The 21883-nt window shown below is 43.3% G+C and overlaps 1 protein-coding gene across 4 annotated transcripts in view; it reads left to right on the top strand.

Moving 5' to 3' along the window:
• Positions 1-17193, top strand: part of TNRC6B (trinucleotide repeat containing adaptor 6B) — a 190894-nt gene extending 173701 nt beyond the window's left edge. Inside the window, exons 16-23 of one of the 4 annotated variants that reach the window (XM_007453989.1) lie at positions 4014-4151; positions 6482-6658; positions 7939-8085; positions 8336-8431; positions 11241-11465; positions 11907-11977; positions 15159-15298; positions 16250-17193. In XM_007453989.1, the coding sequence (XP_007454051.1) occupies positions 4014-4151; positions 6482-6658; positions 7939-8085; positions 8336-8431; positions 11241-11465; positions 11907-11977; positions 15159-15298; positions 16250-16637 (1382 nt within the window). In that variant the 3' untranslated portion in view covers positions 16638-17193. Of the gene's footprint in view, positions 1-4013; positions 4152-6481; positions 6659-7938; positions 8086-8335; positions 8432-11240; positions 11466-11906; positions 11978-15158; positions 15303-16249 lie in introns of those variants that run through there. The other 3 variants (XM_007453990.1, XM_007453992.1, XM_007453991.1) reach the window with 3 other exon arrangements.
• Positions 17194-21883: the final 4690 nt, after the last annotated feature.

Raw genomic sequence — 21883 nt, 5'->3', positions numbered from 1 at the left:
GCCCTGAGACAAGTGGTAGTGATGAATAGACAGCGAATTAGAGTGTGTGGCAAAGAAAGTAATTCTGGCAAGGACAGATAAGGTAGCCAAGAGCTTGTATTTGTAAGAATGATAAGGGAGGTAAAAGGAATGTACTGGTGAAATGAGGCCCTGGAAAGGCAAGGGGCATGTCTTATCTCTGATTGTACCTTAGCTCCTAACACAGAGCCTAGCACAAATTAGGCTCTCCATAAATATTCATTGGACTGAACTAAATGACTTGTTTGATTAGAAGTTCTGTCGGGGAACTGGAGAGTTACTGGAGGCTACTTTATGGGCTGAGGAAGTTTGGTTTGATGAAATAGCAAGGACAGTCAAGTCAGTGTTTTCCTGGGTTTGGAGGTGTGACAGCTCATGAGCAGCCCCAGAGATCACAAGTGGAGTGCCCTCTGCCTTCTGTTAATGCAGCCTCTAGAGCACAGAATTCCTTTCATCCAGATTTGTTTAGCATATTCTATTCTAACGTCAGGCCAGTCACTATGTGACATCGAAGAAAGATACAGTTACATACAACCTTGCACTGATTTTCCTCTCATAGTTTTGGGTTTGTAGATGGGACCTTTCAAGGCACTTATCTCCTGTGGTTTTTTGGGTTTTTTGTTTTTTGTTTTTTTGCCCTCTTCAGTTTTTTTCCTTACTACACTTTATTGCTTAGTTACGGTGCTGCCATATCGTGTTGGCATTTAATCCACAAGTTTCTAATGAGAAAGATGCCCACTTTACCTAAGGTTCAGGGGGAACTGCTCAAACTCTTTTCTCTCCTAAGGTTTATAACTCTTACTAATTTTCTACATTTTATGTGTCACAGAAGAACTCTAAGCAGCTGAAAATAAGTAACTTTAATTCATTGTGAGTTTTCAATTTTAGAGCAACTTTAAAGAAAATTAATATATAAAGGAATGGTTTCTTATCTTACTAATCCTTACATTCTTCTTTTTAATCTTCACCAGAATCCCAGGTTATTTTCAAAAGCTCTTTCTCAGTGATTAGAACCGAGCTTTCAGATGGCCTGGAATCCAGGCACTTTGGGCTGGTTTTCTAAGTCAAAGGTAGAGGTGTAATTTACCCAAGGAATAAACCCATGTAGGCCACTAAAGCTGTATCAGAGAAGGCCCTTGTTGCTTTCAACCTCCCTGTCCTCCAGTCTCATTTCATTTTAGCCACATAGGACAAAAGGGAAAATATCTTAAACTCTTCTTTTTTAAAAAGAAGGGTTTGGGGACTTCCCTGGTGGCGCAGTGGTTGAGAATCCGCCTGCCAATGCAGGGGACACGGGTTCAAGCCCTGGTCCGGGAAGATCCCACATGCCGCGGAGCATCTAAGCCCGTGCGCCACAACTACTGAGCCTGCGCTCTGGAGCCCACAAGCCACAACTACTGAAGCCCACGAGCCACAACTACTGAAGCCCGTGCGCCTAGAGCCCGTGCTCCGCAACAAGAGAAGCCACCACAATGAGAAGCCCGCGCACCGCAGCAAAGAGTAGCCACTGCCCACCACAACTAGAGAAGGCCTGCGCGCAGCAACAAAGACCCAACGCAGCCAAAAATAAATAAATTAATTAAATAATAATAAATAAAATAAAAAGAAGGGTTCAATCTGAAATATTTCCAGCTCATTCCAAGGACTTCTGCCCCCCACCCACACCCTCCAAGCAATCACTTGGACTAGTAAAGTCAGTTACGAACTGTGTGAAAGGACACACTGTTCCGTATATTAATAGCAACATTTTAAACAGGTCAAGAAAGGTGTTAGAACTGATTTGATTTATTGTGCATTTATAAAACTATCCCTGACAAGAGAAGCACAGGGGAGAAAAATGTGACCTGGGCCCCCAGTGGGATTTGGATAGATGGAACTTGAGGGCCAATAAGACACCACCAGATGGTAGGAGAGTAAAGTGGGTACAGCATGGAGTCTGGCCTGGCTGGAGCTGCACGTCCACTAGGGGAAGAATAGACCCCGCAGGCCACCTGAGCTGAGGCGTGGTGGGAACCCTGCTGACCTCCTTGGGTGTCCATGCTTGCCTGTTGTTGCCACCCTATCTATGGCTCATTCTCCTTTTTCTGTTTATTATTCATTATTCTTCCCTTCCCCCTGTTTCAGTGGTTGATTTTAGTCCTTTACTTTTTTTGAGCATCAGTTTGAAAAGTATTAAATACATTCTGACCCAAAATGGATGGTGGACCCTGTGAGGCTACATCAACAAGCCTGTCCTGTCTGGCTTTCACCTGTCCAGCCCTGTGCAGTGGGAAAATGTTACCTGCCAAAACCCTTGCTAAAAGCCTGACACCTGGCAGCACACGGCAAACTAAACTGAATCTCTCGCCAATTGCCTAGTCAAGCTATGGGGTCTTTGTCATTATAGAAAAACTTTTTTCAAATTGATCTCCCAGATTCTATCTACCCCATTCTCACACTGTCAGGTCTCTTTGTAAAATACAGGTCTAGTTATCTCTCCTCACTTGCTGAAGAATTTCATCTCCTGTCTTAGAGGGGAAAAAAGGTCTAGACTCCTCAGCCTGATACATGAAGACCCTACACACCACTCCACTTCATTGCTCCCCATCTCACTGCATCCATAGGCAGCCAAGCATTGGAGTCACATTGGGCTTGTCATCATTCCATAAACACGTCTGATAGTCACCAGTCAGAGCTCTGTACTTGGTTTCCTTGACTTACTCGCCTACCTCGCCTAGGTCCAGGATCAGTGTCCCTCTGCAAAGCCTTTCCTCCGCCAGAGACCCTGCCACAACTTAATAGCTGCTGTTACACCAGGTTGGGGTTTTGTTTTGTTTTGTTTTTAAATTTACTCATTTATTTATTTATTTTTTTGGCTGCGTTGGGTCTTCGTTGCAGTGCGCGGGCTTCTCGTTGCGGTGGCTTCTCTTACTGTGGAGCGTGGGCTCTAGGCGCACAGGCTTCAGTAGTTGTGGTGCACGGGCTTAGTTGCTCCGCGGCATGTGGGATCTTCCCAGGCCAGAGCTCGAACCTGTGTCTCTTGCATTGGCAGACACATTCTTGTTTTTTGTTTTTTGTGTTTTGTTCTTTTTTGCGGTACGAGGGCCTCTCACTGCTGTGGCCTCTCCCGTCGCGGAGCAGAGGCTCCGGACGCAGAGGCTCAGTGGCCATGGCTTACGGGCCCAGCCGCTCCGCGGCATGCGGGATCTTCCCGGACCAGGGCACGAACCCGTGTCCCCTGCGTCGGCAGGAGGACTCTCAACCACTGCGCCACCAGGGAAGCCCTGGGTTTTTTTTTTTTTAAATATATATACTTATTTACTTATTTATTTATTTATGGCTGCATTGGGTCTTCATTGCTGTGCGTGGTCTTTCTCTAGTTGCGGCGAGCAGGGGCTACTCTTACTTGCGGTGTGTGGGCTTCTCATTGTGGTGGCTTCTCGTTGCAGAGCTCAGGCTCTAAGTGCCTGGGCTTCAGTAGTTGCGGCACGCGAGCTCAGTAGTTGTGGCACGTGGGCTCAGTAGTTGTGGCACGCGGGCTCTAGAGCGCAGGCTCAGTAGTTGTGGCACACGGGCTTAGTTGCTCCACAGCATGTGGGATCAGAGCTCGAACCTGTGTCCCCTGCATTGACAGACGGATTGTTAACCACGGCGCCACAAGGGAAGCGCCCACCATGTTGGTTTGATGTGTAGACGTCTCCATCTCAGTTGGAGAATTGCTGGCCCCACGTTCTGTGTGACGCAGATGGATAAGTGAATGCACACATGCACTGAGATGGTCTTAATGAGATGGCAGTCATACATGTTTTCATACCTGAACAGAGTCGTCACTTTTTTAGCAAGCAGGAGCCAGGATCAGCATTTTGAATCAAAATATCTGTTTCTGTGTGAAGAAAACTTCATGTGAATTGGTCTTTAAGTGACAAATGAAGCTATTCATGGGTTTTGCCTCAGAACTCTTGGTTTCTGATACTAGAAACTTACAAAAAGACGTAAAATGTGGTTCTCCATTTTAGGCTTCAGCTCTGGCGGCATGGACTACGGCATGGTTGGTGGGAAGGAGGCTGGAACAGAGTCTCGCTTTAAACAGTGGACCTCCATGATGGAGGGACTGCCCTCTGTAGCCACACAGGAAGCCAATATGCACAAAAATGGTAAGAGCAAACAAAGCTTCATGACTTGGAACTGTTCTGACTCTCAGCAAGCCTTGATGAAGTGGCCTATAAACTTACTGTGGAGCACAGATCTTTTTTAGCTTTTTCCTAATGAGTCTCTTGATTTTTTCCCCCCAATCCTGTGATCACCTAGGAGAGGAAGATTGGGTTTGTGTGTATTTCAAATTATAAGAAACTTGAAAGTGCTAGTTCCACTTAAGGGCAGCAAAATTTCCCACCTGCAATTGGATTGAGGGCAGTAGCAGTGAACTTGAGCTCCCCTTGTTAAAACCCTAATAAATTGGCTGAGAGAACAGAATCAGTTTTTAGAGCTACAAGAGAGAGATCACAACAAATATATATCATGATTGTGTGAGCTCTTTGATCTCCAAAAGATGACTAATAGATCAATACATGAGGTTTGAACTTTACACAGAGCTTTCTTGTTCTTTATGAATGACAGTGTCTGCAAGACAGCAGTTGAGGGCATTGTAGGCTTTGATTTTGAATGTGGGTCAGCTCTTCCATCTCTGTAATTCTCTGTAAGAGCTTCTCCATTTCCCTGTGAAATGGATAAAAGGTCTTAGGACCTTCCTTCAGCCTTTGTTTCAATGTTTGTTTCATTTGACAGTAATTTACTTGGACTCAGCTGTATCCATGAGAACCAAGTGTAAATAGGTTTTGGACTGGCTCCTGCAGGGGCTTCCTGGCACCCTCAGCCCCATCAGTCTGGAGCCTTTCAGGGTTCCTTTATAAACCCCTCTTTCATGTGCCCATCCGGTAGGCTGGTGAAGTGGCCATGTGAAGTTCTCTGCCTGCTGTCCCTAAGCATTATCATTTGATTTCATGCTACAAAATCAAGAATGATGTATTGAAATTATCAAATCTGTTTCTGGACTGAATAATCTAAGCTCAGCATCTATAGCTTTGGACACTTAGGCTGCTTCCTTAGGCTGATGATTCATTAAGTCCCCTTGTCCCCAAAGACATGATAGGTGTATGATTATAAATGCACAGTGGCATATGAGAAGCTATCTTACAGGTAAAATGCTCGCTTGCCTTTTTAGAGCTTATAGGTAATGTTTTCCCATTTCCTTAGCAATCCCCAAGGTAATTGAGCTTTTCATTTCCTACTACTTAGTCCTGTGTGCCCTTGAGTCAAATTCCTGTCAGTGGCTCCAGAAAAGTGAATGACTTCTCTTAGCTGAGCATGGAGACAGTTTTGATAATACTTGTGCTAGGCCAAACCAAACAGATTATTTTAATCAATATTTACACAAATATTTTATTTTCATTTTTTTAATTTTTTGGCCATGTCGTGCGGAATGCAAGATCTTAGTTCCCCGACTAGGGATTGAACCTGTGCCCCCTGCAGTGGAAGCATTAAGTCTTAACCACTGGACCACCAGGGAAGTCCCTACACAAGTATTTTAATACATTACCCTGGAAGTAATTTTATCTGTTCATAAACAGCATCCTAAGAGTAGATCAGGTAACACAATACAGCATGTAAAATTCATTTGAAAGATAAGTAGAATGGTATCTCACAGAGGTCAAAATTTTCATTTAAAGTAAAGTTCATTTTTTGTTAGTTTAAGGGAATTATTAAGTTTTTAATTTTTTTCCTGCCTCCCAGCATATAAAATGCATGAAGGGGGCACCAACAAAACTGAAATGCTCTTGGGACAGCAGTTTTACAGAGGATTTGCTGTTCTTCATGTGTGGAGCCGTGGATCTCAGAGCTGGAGAGTTCACTGCTGGCCCTGTGCTGGCAGAGACCCTCTGCGGGAATGCTGTCTCATTGCTTTGGAATTTAAAGCAATTGCAGATGCCTTTCTCTCCAGCGAACTCCCTCTGTTTTCTCTGCTTCTTCCAGCTAAACTAGGCCTGATCAGCACTTAAAGACTTGGGTGGGTTGGTGTCAGTAGAAATGTATTTAAAAACCCTTCTATGTGCCGCAAATTGTTGAGTATTTTTCCTATTCCTCATTCCTAGGTCATTAGTGTAAAAACTGGGGGGATGATGGTATGATTCGTAGTTGATGAAAGTTTTGTTAACTTCATAAGACCATGGAATTTTAAAATTGAAAGGGACGTTCAGGAATGAGAACAGTGCTGTGTACATAAGTGCAGACTGAGAGGCTAGAAAGGTGAGATGAGTTGTCATGGTCATCCTGCTTCCTAATTATGCAGTGGCTTTCAAGTGTGACCTCTAATTCCAGGACTCTTTTTACTGCATACTGTGTTTGAGTTCCTCTAAATGAAAGCGCAACAAGTTCTGTTCATAGGAGTCCTTTCTGGTGTGAATTAGTTACCTCTCTCTTTTCTCAGGCGCTATAGTGGCCCCTGGTAAGACCCGAGGAGGGTCACCATACAACCAGTTTGATATCATCCCGGGTGACACACTGGGTGGCCATACGGGTCCTGCTGGTGATAGCTGGTTACCTGCCAAATCTCCACCAACAAATAAAATCGGAAGTAAATCCAGCAATGCCAGTTGGCCTCCAGGTATTGTACAGGAAATGTTTTCTCTGGGATATCTTTTTTTTTTTATAGTCGTTAATTTCAGGTTCTGAACAGATTGCTTCTGACACTCACATTACTAAGGCATTCACTTTGATTTTTTTCATTCAGTAATTATTGTCTGATAAAAGCAGGGAAGAATTTGCTGTGGGAAGATAGCAAATTTTCATTAGAGGGGGTCTCTGCTCTGTAGAGTTCAGTCAGGAACATAGGTGTGAGCACTGATCACCTACAAGGCAAGTTACTGTGTGGTAAATACTGCACAGGCACAGATAGGCTGGAGGAGGTCCGTGCAGTGCAGCCTGGGAGTAAAAGAAGGTGACCTTGGAGCCGGGACTTGGCATTCATCCATGCAAAGGATGCCTTGAAACGTGGGTTCTTCTGAAATGTCCAGTGAATTGATTAGTTTATTCACTGAGCAAGTATTTACTATCAGGTTCTAGGTATGCAGTAGTGAGTGCAGTGAGACTATTTGCTATTTGTTTTCTCTTTTTATTCTGATACAAGTAATCTATTTTCATTGTAGAAAAAACTTTTATTAAAGCAAAATTAAAAACAAGAAGTTTGGTATATGTCCTTCTAAACCTCTTTCTATACGGGTGTATTTGAGCTATGAATATATATAGTTTCTAGTATAATGCATATTCATATGTACTACATATTGTTCTTCCTCATCATGATTAGGAAAGTAAAAGTTTAATATAGCTTTAAATATGATTTAAATTAACCGATAAAAAATTGTAAACACTTAATATTTTCTAGGCTTTCTCATGATAAGCCAAATTATTCCTGTGGTTGTCCCTGGACATTCCACTCAGTAGTGGTCAGATGTGTTTTCTTTTGTGCATCTGAGCCAATTTCCAGTGAGATAAGTGGGAGAAATATCTCCTCTCCAACTCAGATTTTCTCCCAGTTTTTGTCCTAGACGCCTCACAGTTGTCGTGAGACCACACTACGGTATCGTGCCTCCCTGCCCTCAGGCCTGAATTCCCCTGGGAGCAGGGCCTGGGGCCAGACCTTGAAGGTCTGTGGCATCCAGTTCCCAAGCAGAGAAAGAAGGTCTACATGTCGAGATAGCACAGGAGTGCTGCTGGCAAAGTATATGTCAGGCCAACTTTTTTTTTTTTTTTTTATGATGAAAATCTGAGCTAAAATAGATTCAGAATTTAGACTTTTCACAGATCTATTTCTTGTATCAAAAAATAACTTTACCACGTTTTGAACAACTTCCTACCTCTATCCAATATTTGTTCTCCTTATCTCAGAATTCCAACCAGGAGTGCCATGGAAAGGTATCCAAAACATTGACCCTGAATCTGACCCCTATGTCACCCCAGGAAGTGTGCTGGGGGGTACAGCCACATCTCCCATTGTAGATACTGACCACCAACTTCTGCGGGATAACACCACAGGTAAATAAGTGAAACACCCCTCGTGTTTATTCAGCACCCAGTATTTTCATGTTTGGCAGGCTGTGGCTTCATTTGTACATGCTCGTATCTCACCAGAAAACATAGGAATATGTAGCTTTTCACATTTAGTTTTTAGATATAGTTTGTCCTTCCTCTTATTAAAGGTTAAATAAAATGCTTCAAGATTTCACTAGTTATGCTGACATTTATCTGCACTGTTTTCATTTCGTTCTTCATTCGTCATCCAAAGGGTCTAATTCTTCCCTCAACACCTCGCTGCCTTCACCTGGTGCCTGGCCCTACAGTGCCTCTGACAACTCCTTCAGCAACGTTCATAGCACTTCAGGTACGCGTGTGACCCATTTCTGCCCCTTCGCTAGCACTTTCCTGTCTGGCTGCCTTCTACAAAGGAAATTGGCGTTTATTTCTTAAGGAATAAATACCTCTATAGCAGTTGACTAGCTTAGGTCAGCGTGGATGGAGACACACCTCTTGTATTGCCACGTCCTTGGGGAACTTGCAGTCGGTCTCAACAGAGGCAGGGTGAGACAAATACAGCTTTAGGACCAAGACAGATGGTGACATAATTACAGGGAGCTATGGGTGTTGAGAGGGCAGAGGTTATATCCTGATGACACAAGTGCTTTTCTTTTCACCAGTCTGCCAAGAAAATCAGGGGCCGTGGGAAGAACCAGTTAAGTCCAGGTTGTTATTCCTAAGGCAGCCAATTAGAGCTTGCTTTTCTCCAAAACTTTTTCCACTTACAGACAAAGGCTAAGGGCAAATGGCCAAGGGGAAAAGAAGAGGACCTTGGTTAATTCTACCAACAACATTTGTTGAGTTCCGTGTGTGTGTGTGTGTGTGTGTGTGTGTGTGTGTGTGTGAAGACAATAGGGAATGGGAAACTTGATGGTTATAACAGAGCTTTTGAAGTCACTTACTTAGCACAACGCCTTATAGATTGGTAGACCAATCATTAGTAATTGGCACCTTGGTCTTGAAAAAGTTGGACCTTAAAGCCCTTAAAGTCATTAAGGCTTCTGATGTTTATCCAGGCAAATGCAAATAAAACAAATCCTTAGCTACCTACTAAGGCACTGCGGGTTAATGAACGTACGGATTGTCTTCTTTTTCTTTCCACCTCTGTCATATCAACAGTGCAACAGTAACCTCTCAGGACCAGGCAACATGCTAATAAGCCTTCAGCGTGAATTCTTATCTTACCTTCACCAAAGTCTATGGGGGAGGTCCCGCTGTTACCCCCATTTTGTAGGTGAAGAAACTGAGATTCAGACAGCTGATAGAATTTGCCTCAGGTCCGAGTGAGTGTGTAAAGAGCCAACTCCATGTTTCTAAACACCACCCTACATTATGCTTTTATAGGACTTCTACCTTTTTTTTTTTTTTTAACTTTTTTTGTGTGTGTGACTACACTGCATGGCATATGGGATCTTAGTTCCCCGACCAGGGATTGACCCATGCCCCCTGCAGTGGAAGTGCACAGTCTTAACCACTGGACCGCCAGGGAAGTCCCCTAGGGCTTCTACCTTTACGTAAAAACTCATTTTCACCTCTTTTATTCCTGTAACTGCCCATGCCTCTGTTTTAACTATTTTATCTTTCGTTTACAAGCGGTCACCTGAGAGATGACTCAAGCATCACCCTTGTTTAAAACTAAATGTATACATTTCCAACCCTCACCCTCACAAATTTTCTCTTTCTTTCTTTCTTTTTCTTTCTTTCTTTCTTTCTTTCTTTCTTTCTTTATTTTTGGCTGTGTTGGGTCTTAGTTGCTGCACGCGGGCTTTCTCTAGTTGCAGTGAGCGGGGGTTTCTCATTGGCATGGCTTCTCTTGTTGTGGAGCACGGGCTCTAGGTGTGCAGGCTCAGTAGTTGTGGCTCGCGGGCTCTAGAGCGCAGGCTCAGTAGTTGTGGCACACAGTCTCAGCTGCTCCGTGGCATGTGGGATCTTCCCGGGGCAGGGCTCAAACCTGTGTCCCCTGCATTGACAGGCGGATTCTTAACCACTGCGCCACCAGGGAAGCCCTGTCTTTCTTTCTTAACTAACTCGCTGTCCTAGTGGTGCTGCTGCGCATCCCTTAGTCGCAGCATCTCAGTCTTCCCTCTCGCCTCTCCCTCCCTCTTTCCTGTCTCCCTCACTTGCTGGATCCAGCCAGTGATGACGTCTCCCAAGTGGTTTCTTCTCTCTCAGATCCATTTCTTCTCTTCCATTCTCTTTGCTGTCATCCACGTTTTGGCCCTAGTTTAAACACTAACTGCTAAATCTACTGCAAAAACTCCTGATAGCATCTGAAACTGCCCCCAGCGGACCTTTACAGCCTCCTTTACCTCTCTGCTACTGTGAAATGTTGTTCGGCCCAAACTGGGGAGAAACATATTTGGTACAAAGAGAGTTTAAGTTTAAGTTCGGTTTCTATTTTCCTGTCTCTCTGAGCCGTCCATTTATATCAATCCTTCAAGACTTGTCTTGGCAAAGTCGTTGCTGACAGCCCAGCATTATCATTCTCCCCCATGTATTGATCATATATGATGTTGCCTGGGTTACCAGTTCTGTTGTTCATCTTTTCTGTTTTCCCGTCTGAACTTGAAGTTCTTGGGAACAACTGTTTATATTATCCATAGCACTGATTTAGCACCTTAAAAGCAGAGTAAGCCCTTGGTGAATATTTGTTGATTATATTTTAAAAATCTGTTTGAATGTTATCTAGTATTCTGGATCAAGGAAAGTTTAATTTTTAATGTACTTTCCATTCACTCAGTAAGTATTTATAGAATAAATACTTTAGATCTGCCTGGGTTCACATTCTACTATATCTATAAGACTAATGACTTTAAGAATACTTTCCTTGAATTTATCTTCCTTTTCAGGTTGTGTTTAGCTAAGAAAGCAGTAAAGAATTAGTTATCTTATTAACGCTTTAGCTCATGTGTTAATTTGTCAATTCAGAGTAAGAGTCTTTGAAAATTTATATTTGATAAGCTCAGAGAACAAAATTATTTTGCACCTCTTAAATTGTGCCCTTAGTATTTTTAGAATTTAAACACGTATGTATTTGTGTGTGCGTGTGTATGTGTATTTGTTAACAAAAGTGACCTGTCTAACCTAATTTCCTCCTTAATTTTCTCTTCTTATAGCAAAGTTCCCTGATTACAAATCGACATGGTCCCCAGATCCCATAGGACACAACCCCACTCATCTCTCCAACAAGATGTGGAAAAACCATATTTCCTCAAGGAACACTACACCGCTGCCCCGCCCGCCTCCCGGTCTGACCAACCCCAAACCGTCATCTCCCTGGAGCAGCACAGCACCCCGCTCAGTCAGGGGGTGGGGGACACAGGACTCACGGCTTGCCTCTGGTGAGAAGGATCTGCCTAAAGGAGCATCATTGTTCCAACCCGAGGGGCTTATGTTCACACAAATGTTGAAGACACGATGAACTCAGAGGAAATCACGGTTGTCGGGTAGAGGAAAAAGTATCTCTTGAGTGGAGAATTGAAGTCAGCATAAGGCAGAGGGACCCAAGAACTCCTGAGGTACTGACGGAGTAAAGATGAGAACCCTGGGAGGACAACGTTGTCTTGCAAATAAGGCGCAAGAGCGCATAGGATCAAGGTCTAGGAGGAGAGAACTGGCTGGCTATTCAGTGACAGGATGAAGGAGGTCAGAGTGAGGCAGAAGAAGAAGATGATTTATAAAAGGAGAGAGGAACCATGTGGGCTGTTTGAAAATGTGTCTCACGCGTGGCTATCTTAATTTTTTGATCGTTCTTCCTGATCTTTTTTTCTGGTTGCTTCCAGCCTCCACCTGGAGTGATGGTGGTTCAGTTCGTCCTAGTTACTGGCTGGTTCTTCACAATCTCACTCCACAGGTAACCACACTTTCTTGGGATTTTCTGGATGGGACTTGATTGTATTAAGAGAGGGAAAGTCCGAGGTGTGTGGGGCTAGCAGAGAGGAGAGCTCGTTTATTTCCTGGTCACCGCAGAGAGGTCCCGCCTGCAGGGGTGAGTCTCCCCAGCTAAGGCCCGAAGCCTACTTCTGAAGCTGGGGGGATGCTGGACACTCAGCTTCACGCCTGCCTTCATGGTGATGTTAACACGTGTAGTTTATAAATAGGGAGCGTGGGGTGGTGTTATTTGGTGAATTCTGTTTAGCAGAGATAACTTGCTGTGTGGATCTGCCTGTCAGAATCTGGAACCAAGCAAAAGAGTTACCTGTTTTTGTGTTACTCATTCAACGAGACTTGTGGCTCACTGGTAACCATTTTTATGCTTCATTCATACACAATTAACCATGCATCTCTGCAGTAGAAGGAATGTGTGGATTTCGTGGCTTAAATGCCGTATGTGTGAATTTCTGTCTATTAATTTAATTTTCATTTCCTGTCTGTTCTCTTCTTCTCTGTAGATGGCATTACTGATTTGCTCTCATCAGAACGTGCTCTCTGGGTGGTTGTTAGAGTGGTGGGGTTTCATTTACACCAAACCTCCCTCCCTTCCACTTGAGTTGCCTGATAACTGACATATTTGCAGCAGCATACATGGAGCAGTAAAATGAGGTTAAGTGGACCCATGGAAACTGAGCCCAGGGCCTTCATGTGGACTTGACAGCACACCCTTTACAACACCTTGTTAAAAAGGAATCAATTATATCTCCCTCCCTTTGACCCAGAGATTAAATTGTCTGGCATTTAATTCATAAGTGGAGTCATGTACACTTTACTAAGCCAGCATTTTCCAGAGTGTTCCCATGGGATATTAATAGGTCTCTGGCCTAATATGTTTGTAATACATACTTGATTAAACAAAATGAAGCAGGTGCCTTCATTATGAGGCTTCTTAGACCCTTTACTATGCTTTAACATGTACTATGATCCTCTGTGGGGGAATACAGATTCTCCTAAATTTATTTGCCCAGTGAACCTATTTGTGGGGAGTAAATCTGGGGCTCGTATTTCAAGGTTCATGTTGAGATGGACAGCTTTCTAAATACAGTTAACATGAGGAAATGTCTGGAACGGCTCTTAATCTCCATATCTAATCAACTCAGCTGAAAGCCCTGGGTTATTTATTTAGTGAAGAGTTGACTGAAGTATGAACATTTTATATAACCATCCTCAAAACATGCCTCATTATTTCTAAGTTGTCACAGTGCTGTGGGTGTAATATGGTTAGGATGAGAGAAGCAGTGTTAAAAGGAGCCTGTATTATCATATGAAAAATAGTAAAGGTACAAACTACTATGGATAAGATAAATAAGCTACAAGGCTATATTGTACAACACGGAATATAGCCAATGTTTTATAACTATAAGTGGAGTATAATCTATAAAAATGTTATACGCTTGAAACTAATGTAATTTTGTAAGTCAACTATACCTCAATTTAATTTTTTCAATTTAAAAATAAATAAAATGAAAAAATAGTGATTACATTTGTATATGTATATAAATGAATATAGGCGGGCTTCCCTGGCGGTGCAGTGGTTAAGAATCCGCCTGCCAATGCAGGGAACATGGGTTCGATCCCTGGTCTGGGAAGATCCCACATGCCACGGAGCAACTAAGCCCATGCGCCACAACTACGGTGCCTGTGCTCTAGAGCCCATGAGCCACAACTACTGAGCCCGTGTGCCATCACATACTGAAGCCCGCACATCTAGAGCCCATGCTCCGCAACAAGAGAAGCCACCACAATGAGAAGCCCGCGCACCACAACGAAGAGTAGCCCCCGTTCGCCTCAACTAGAGAAAGCCCGCGTGCAGCAACGAAGACCCAACACAGCCATAAATAAATAAATGTATTTAAAAAAAAAAAATGAATATAGGGATTGGCTGTGTTTGTGTTAGAAAGAATTGATTCATTTTAAAAATCAAAACGACCTAATAGCAGGCATCTCACTAATCTCAATCATAGCTTAAAAGCAGGTTATAAGGCCACATTTTTGGGGGACCTGGATAAATTTACTTGTCATCACCTACAATTTATTTATAGGGCATCTATCCCAGAAAAGTCACTTGTGGTATATACTGACATGCTTATATAGTCAATTGTCATTTATAAAACAATGCTAAGAGCTTTTGTCCCATCATTTTCTGTAAAGAATTACGGTGAAACTGCCAGTTTTCATCCTGTAGGGTTTCCATGGTAAAACCACAGAATGTTTCCACTGCTGCTGCCAGTAGCACAACTTTTTAAAGCTATTCCAGTAGTAATCTGTTTCCCTTCCCCAAAAATGAACTGAAATGTTGCACTGAGCAGCTTCAATAAACCTAGTAAAGATCTTGATACAACTAAATCAGAGTGAATAAAGAGATTTGTTCTCTAAGTCGTAAGTGAGGAAGGGCAATTGTCCCTAATCACTGAACACCCTAGTGCTGAGAGTGACTAGGGTGAGCAGCTATAAAAAAAAACCATTGGTCACGTTGGCTGAGGGCAGCAGAAGGCACAGAGAAGTAGGTAGACGTAGAGTCTGTCTCCTTGAGATGACGAGAGTAGGAGTAAGGAGACATCAGAATAGTCTGAGCTGGGTCAGCCGTCAGCATTCTAAATCGTCAGATGGTTAGCAGTGCCTTTCTTGTTTGTGTCTTTTCTCTGTAGCTTTTTGTGAGATTGGAAGAATGTTACATTAGTAATCATGCTCAGAACTGTGCATGTTCTCTTACATTCTTATTTGGTTACCATCTTATTTCTGCTTTTTAAGGCTCTACCAATCAGCATAGGCTTGTTTACCTCTTAAGGAAAATAGACCACAGGTTGAATCATATGCTTTTGTTTTGAGCTGTATTTATACAAATTTTTTATCTGCAAAATGTCCACATTAGATCTGAGCCCAGTGCTTTGAATATCTTAAGATTTGCCTTGAAAGACCTCTGTATTCAGTGCAGCCTCCCTGCCTTGGGTTCTTCATTTGTCTCTCCTGGACTTATTTAGTACTAATGCTGTTATTTACGAACCGGAAGTCCTTCTCATTCTCAAATATAAGGAAGGTCGCTTGACTTCCCTTCCTTCCCCCTCACCAGTTTTTATCTCATTACTGTCATTACTCTTTAGATTGATGGGTCAACCTTGAGAACCATCTGCATGCAGCATGGCCCACTGCTGACATTCCATCTGAACCTAACCCAGGGCACCGCCCTGATCCGATACAGCACCAAACAGGAGGCGGCCAAGGCCCAAACTGCACTGCACATGTGAGTACCCAGCCTACGCTCACTGAGACAAACATGCATGAAGAGGCACATGTGAGTATTCGGGCACCTGCTTAATTAAACAGAGATGCACGAGAACATGCACACAAACGGCATCCTGACATGAGCAACTGCTTGAGTACCGAGGTGGCTGATCTCTTCTACTTACGTAAGCATGGATTGTCCTGTTTGTATCCGATAAGCAGAATTCCAAAAGTAACAGATTTGTGAAGCAGTGAGTAAATTTTTAGTACCGTGAAACAAACCCGGTATTGATGAAATGTGAGACGTTGTAAGTGCTGTCCCTTTTCATAATAGGGTCTATAGCTGCTTTCTTTGGCCTCTCTGTGGGTGATGCTGAATGTTGTGGTCTTAGTGGTAGCAGGGGTTCTGCCTGAAGTAAGTGGGGCTGGATCAGACTCTGGCCATCCTCTTCCCCGCCACTGTCAAGGTGGTGAACAGAAGGAGCTGACTCCCCTTGGCTGCAGATGCCATGATAGAAAGGTACATACGGAACAAGCAAGTGATGGGGGGGTCAGGCAGTGAGCCCGGCCCTGAGACGAAGCAGCACTTTAGGTGCCTGGAGCTGGGTCACCTTGATGCTTGGGGCTGCGATCTTTTACCCCCAAGGGGGGAAAAAAAAAAGAGACCACATTTTACTTGACATACAAATAACATATCCCAAGGGATATTGATGTATAATATTCTCCAGTAGTCTTTGGATATCTGGAGATTGAGTGATACGTTGTTCTCAATCAGTACTTCTCAGTCACCTATTGGTCTGGTTAAAATGCAGGTCCCGATCCTGTGATTCTGAAAAGCGTCCAGGGGAGGTGGAAGCTGCTAGTCAAAGGACCACACTTTTGAGTAGTGAGGACTCAAAATACTCAGTCCTTATGCATGCTTTTAGGAGTTTCCTCAAATGCATAGGTCTTTCCCTCCCCTTTTTTCCAGGTGTGTGTTGGGAAACACTACCATCCTGGCTGAGTTTGCCACTGATGATGAAGTTAGCCGCTTTCTGGCACAAGCTCAGCCCCCTACCCCTGCAGCAACCCCGAGTGCACCCGCAGCGGGTTGGCAGTCCCTGGAGACCGGCCAGACCCAGTCAGATCCCGTCGGACCTGCTCTGAATCTTTTCGGTGGGTCCACAGGGCTCGGGCAATGGAGCAGCAGTGCTGGTGGCAGCAGCGGGGCCGATCTTGCTGGCGCTTCATTGTGGGGACCCCCAAACTATTCTTCTAGCTTGTGGGGAGTCCCGACCGTGGAAGACCCCCATAGGATGGGCAGCCCTGCTCCTTTACTACCTGGTGACCTTCTGGGAGGAGGGTCGGATTCAATCTGAACTTAGAACTTTCAACTCTGACCTCGTGACCTTTTTTGGAACAGCAGCAGCACTAACTTGACCTTTTCGTTTTTTTTTTCAACTTGCAATAAATACATTTTTAAAAGGAAAAAAGAAAACGGAGAGAGAAAAAAAGGTGGGTCATTGACAGACTGTCTGAGCACATAGTTGCCTCCCTTATAACTTCAGTTTTTTCGTTTGGAATATGAATCCAAAAAGAGAACATATCACTCTTGAAATACTTGAATCATGAACGCCAACCTAGAAAGACAATGTGAAGCAAGTACACATACCATTTAAATTTAAACACAAAAAAATTAAAAAAATTAGTTTCTAGTTTTTCACTTTTTTCATGTTATATGGAAGTTGTTGCTAAGAAACATATATACTGAAAAAAAAATAGCTTTTTAACTTTGTTTGCACTGGGTGTGTTTCCGTCCTTAGGTCTACCATGTTTGGGAGGGAGGGGAATTCAAAAGAATTGTTGGGGTGGGGGGAGGGAAGACTTGACGGAGCCTCACTTTAAAAACAAAAACACAAAAAACCTAAAAAAAAACCAAAAAAAAAGAAAAAAAAGAAAAAAATTGTGATTGGCTGGTTGATAAATACCAGTGTGTTCTGGCACATGTAACTGCCCAGGCATGCTCGTTCTGGTATGTGTGTGCACGTGTGTTCATGTGCATTCGCGTGCATCCTTCTCTCTGTCTCTGTGTGTGTGTGTGTGTGTGTGTGTGTGTGTGCGCGCGCGCGCGTGCGCACGCGCGCACACGCGCCTGTGTCCTCCTCCTCTCCCCATCCTGATTTCTCAGAAAGCTGCATTGCTGACAGTCCGCAGGCTGGCTGGCCGGCCATCTGCTTTTTATTTTTATTTTTATTTTTTTTAACTATGAGAACACAGGAGCACGAGCACCTCGGGGAGCCACTGCTACTGAAGCCACCCCCGTTGGGCTGTATTGAGATGAACAGAGTGCTTTTTAATGAGGAAAGCAGGGAGCTCCTTTACATTTGCAAAGTAGCCCCGAGTGTGAGTTTTCTGTCTCTTTCCTTTTGACCTAGCAGTAGAGTGGAACACTGCCAAGTCCCCAAAACTAGGAAAGCAGGAGGTACCTCTTGGAGCAACTGTGTGTTTATTTATTTCTGTTTTTTGAAGTAAGTGGCTACTAGTAGGCACATCTGAATATCTGTTAAATTTCATGCTGGCCTTTTCATAAGTCTGAATGGGAACAGACAGTAAGGTAGCTTTTAACGATGTGATGTCTCAAAAGCAGAAAAACTGTGTTCCCCCTTTCTTGTGTATTCAGGTATGAGAAATTGGTCAGAAAGTCAGGTAATGCTGAATTTAAAATTTCTATTGTTTCTCTTTAACATTTTACGAAAACAGGAAAAAAAATGAGTTGTGAGCAGCCTCCTGCAAGCATCCGCAGCTCCTCCCTCTCTGCCCCCTTCTTGCTGAGCGTTACCTGTGCCAGGCCGTGGCGTGTTACAGCACCAGGCCATCACTGACAGAAACGTTTACTTAACGAATGTTCTTAAACCAGTGTGTACTTCAAGCGTTTCCTTTTGTTTCTCTGTGTTGTGTATTTCCTGTGTATGTGGTTTTGCTTAGGCAGGTATAACTTAGCAAAGACTTAAGTATTGCACCTTTTTTTTGGTTTTGACCTCTTTTTTTTTTTTTTTTTTCCTTGTAATGTTGCTTTTTTTATTTCGGTATTTAAAGACTTTTTTTAAGCATCAATGTAGTAGTACTCTGGGCCGAATAGGGGGCAACTTTTAATCCACAGTTATCACCAACATGTATGTACTTATGTTGGAATCAAAATGTATCAAACTGCTTTTTGTGAAGAGTTACAGCAGACCTGAAGAGTACCCCTTTATACAAAACAGATGGCTGGCGGGGCGGGTGGGGGGGAACGTGTGCCGGTAACGTGGTAGCACTTGTGTGGACATCCCAGTCTGCATTATACTGTTTAACATAAAGTGCCGACATTCTGTACCAGCAAATACCTGCCCATTCCAACCCTTGGTGGGAGCAGACCTCTACTGTCCTCCGTAACTTGCTGCTAGTGAGGACAAGGGAGTTTTTCTTTCTTTAGCATCTTCAGTGAAGGATACAACAATGCCTAATAATGTATTTGACTTTTAGCTTGTGTCTGTGGGTGGGTGGGTGGCTGTGTATAGGAAAAGGCAAAAACCAATTATTTGCATTTAAGTGGTTTTGTGAGACAAAGAATGGGAATTCTGTAGTCCTCTCAGTTTACTCTCTTGATTATAAACCTAGCCTCAAAAGAGATTGACGTGCGTAATTCAAGTGAGTGCTTGCTCATGCAAGTCTTTATGAACCCTTTGTGGGTAGGTGGTCAAACTTGAGTTTCTAGCGTTGGTTTGGTCCCATCGGATGCCTTTAGAAAACTAACTGTGCCCTCCGGTTTTCATCACCACCATGCCCCTTCCACTTCTGCCCACGCACAAAATGTCTCCTTCGAGCCCCACCGACTGCTCTCTGCCTGGGGGCGCAAAACCCTGGCATGTGTGGTGGACTCCAGGTGAAGAGCAGCTGTGTTCACACATCTACAGAAGGCTGAATCTGAGTGTCCCTGGGCCGGGAGCATGTCCTGAGGCTCACGCGAGCCAGTGGTGACTGTCCACTGCCGCTCTTGGTTCCCTGGCATGTCCTGCCCCACCCTCCTCTTTTCCTGTCTGTTGATTCCTTGACCTGCACTATGGGTTAGTTGAGTTCCTTAACGATACTACGGTGAAAGCCGGGTGCTAGAGCCCCTCTTGTTTACAAGACATAATGAGGGATTTGAAATATGTAAAAATAAACATGAGAAGCTAAAATGTTCTTCCATCATAAGCTTAAAGGGAAAAAAACTGAAAACTTAAAAAAAGACCAAAAAGTGCATATATATATACATATAAATATATATTTTAGATGAAGACTAACTCTGGGAGCATTTAACAGTGTTTTTTGTTTTTGTTTTTAACATTTATTTTCCTGCTTTAAAATTTGCAAGCATTCTCAGGAATTCTAGGGTAGGAAGCCAGATTTTGGAAGACGGTTTATTTAACCACATCTTATCCTAGATAGATGGCTGTTTCTTTCCTGTTAATAAACTTTTACAAGTTCCTGAAACTTCAGAAAGTTTGAACAATTTTTACTTAAAATGTAAAAAGAAAAGTCTCCAAACGTTATTGTCATACTGGGGATCACACATTTTAAAACACGTAGAAAGAAATATTTTTTAAAAATTATCAATTTAGCAGCAACAGGTAAATTCACGAGCTTAAAAGATATGGGAGAAGGATTAAGCTTCATAAGAGCTCTAGCATGGGTTCATTGGAAATTGTGCATAATTTAGTGGGAGAGTGTTCGGTGTGTATACATGGGAATGCCGTCACTTCATTCCTTTCCGTTTAAGACTGAACATTGAAATCTCCCCTTGGAACTTCTGGTTTTCTTTAAAGGAACCTTTCACCCTGTCTCCCCAACCACAGCAACAAAAGAAAGGATCAAAGAAAGAAACAACAGCTTAAAAAAAAAAGTAACTCTAATCTGTAAAGTAGTACGGTTGGATTGCTGAGAATCTATGTAAAGAGTTAGGAAATATAGGTTAATAATTTTTGGAACAAATTTTAAATGTAGGCGTTACTAGAGGAAAAGTATCTATGGACTGTTCTATGAATGAAGAATGTCCGTCTTACCTCCGTTTGTTAAGGGAGGAGGAGAAAGTAGAAGCATCTAATAAGGAACAAGTGGTTTTACTTTTTTAGCTCCCAGCTACCGTTGTGCTCATTTTAATTGCTGTTTTGAAGATCTGCTGCTTAATTATCCCCATCCCCCAGCAGGAGATGTGGAGTATTTCCTTTCAGTTTTTGGTGATGTTGAATTCTCTTTTTGTATTCCCTCCTGGGCCAGGGGTTAGAATTCCCAAGCATGACCACAGCTTCTTTTAAACACCTAAGCTTCCCAGTGGGAAAGAAACTCCTGCTCGACAGGTAAAGGGAGTGGGTGGGGTTGCTGCCTGCAGTTTCTCTGAAACCGCTTTAGTGCCTTCGTACATACACCCACACATCCTAAGCAAGAGGAACTCGTGTGTATGTGCATGTGGTCCCGTCGCTCCAGACAGTAAGACGCTCACCCGTTACAGAAATTGGAGTGGTTCTGGACAGGCCCCAAAGGCAGTGGGCTAAATTTAAAGTCATTAAAGAAACAGAAATCAAGGAAGTATGCTTTTATGTCTTGATAATGTGGAATACCAAGATCCTTCCTCGTGCTGTCACCCTTTGTTACTGTGTATCGGCTTCTCCGGTGACAACTGCAGTGACCTGGAAAGGCTCTTTGTGTCGGGCCTTTAGAAAGGGGTTCCTGTTTTTCTGCTCTTCTTTGTCTCCTCCCTTTCCCATCAACTCCCTTTTCCTTGACCAGTTGCTGGAAGCTTTGCTTTTTTGGTTGTCAGTGACCTAAGAACAGGATATAGTGAGTATGTAATGGAAGAGGAAAACTTTTCTTTCCATGGTATTCCTTGGCAAGAGCCATGTCTGCTGAGAGGTTAGATGGCTTCAGTACACTTAGAAAATGTGGCGGAAGCATCTTCTATTCCACTGCATTCTGGCATGGGTACAGGGGCTTGCTGGTGACCTCTCATTACATGGATTTACTTCATGAACATTTTGATCATGTAAACTTGAGCTTTCCGATTTTTACCAGTTTCCTGTATTTTTTTAAACACTTGATTACTAGTGGCAAGAGATATCCCGCTCTCAAACATCATGAACTTGGTTTCTGTCTACCACATGAGTAGCCAAAAGGAAAGAAGCGCTAGAAGGGGAAGGGAAGTCTTCCATCAGACCGGAGACCTCTCCTGGCAATTAAGATCCAGTGCCATGACCTAATTTTAGGTGTTTTTAAAAAAAAAAGTACAGATCTCCTAGACACTGTGACGAAATGGATGGTCCATGTGGCATCTCTGATCCCCCAAGTCCCCAGCCCTTGGTATTTTTCATTTACAACATTCACGGAAGTTAACTTAGCAGTGCAGCAAGTTAAGGTTCCAAAGCACATCCTTTCATCAGTGTCCCCCAGTAAATCAACATTACGCCTTGATTGCCATTCAGTCAGTTTTATTTATAGCAACTTGATTTTCTATTACTGTGGCTCCTGTTCTAAGAACTTTCCCACCTCTTCTGACGTGAATGTAGCAGAAGTTAGCAGTTGGTTCCTCCACGTTCCTGTGGGTTGCACGTGG

This window comes from Lipotes vexillifer, unplaced genomic scaffold, assembly GCF_000442215.2.
Source record: "Lipotes vexillifer unplaced genomic scaffold, Lipotes_vexillifer_v1.1 scaffold382, whole genome shotgun sequence".
Lineage (NCBI taxonomy): Eukaryota > Metazoa > Chordata > Mammalia > Artiodactyla > Lipotidae > Lipotes > Lipotes vexillifer.
The sequence above is the reverse complement of the archived record's forward strand: the minus strand, read 5'-3'. Positions and strand labels throughout refer to the sequence as shown.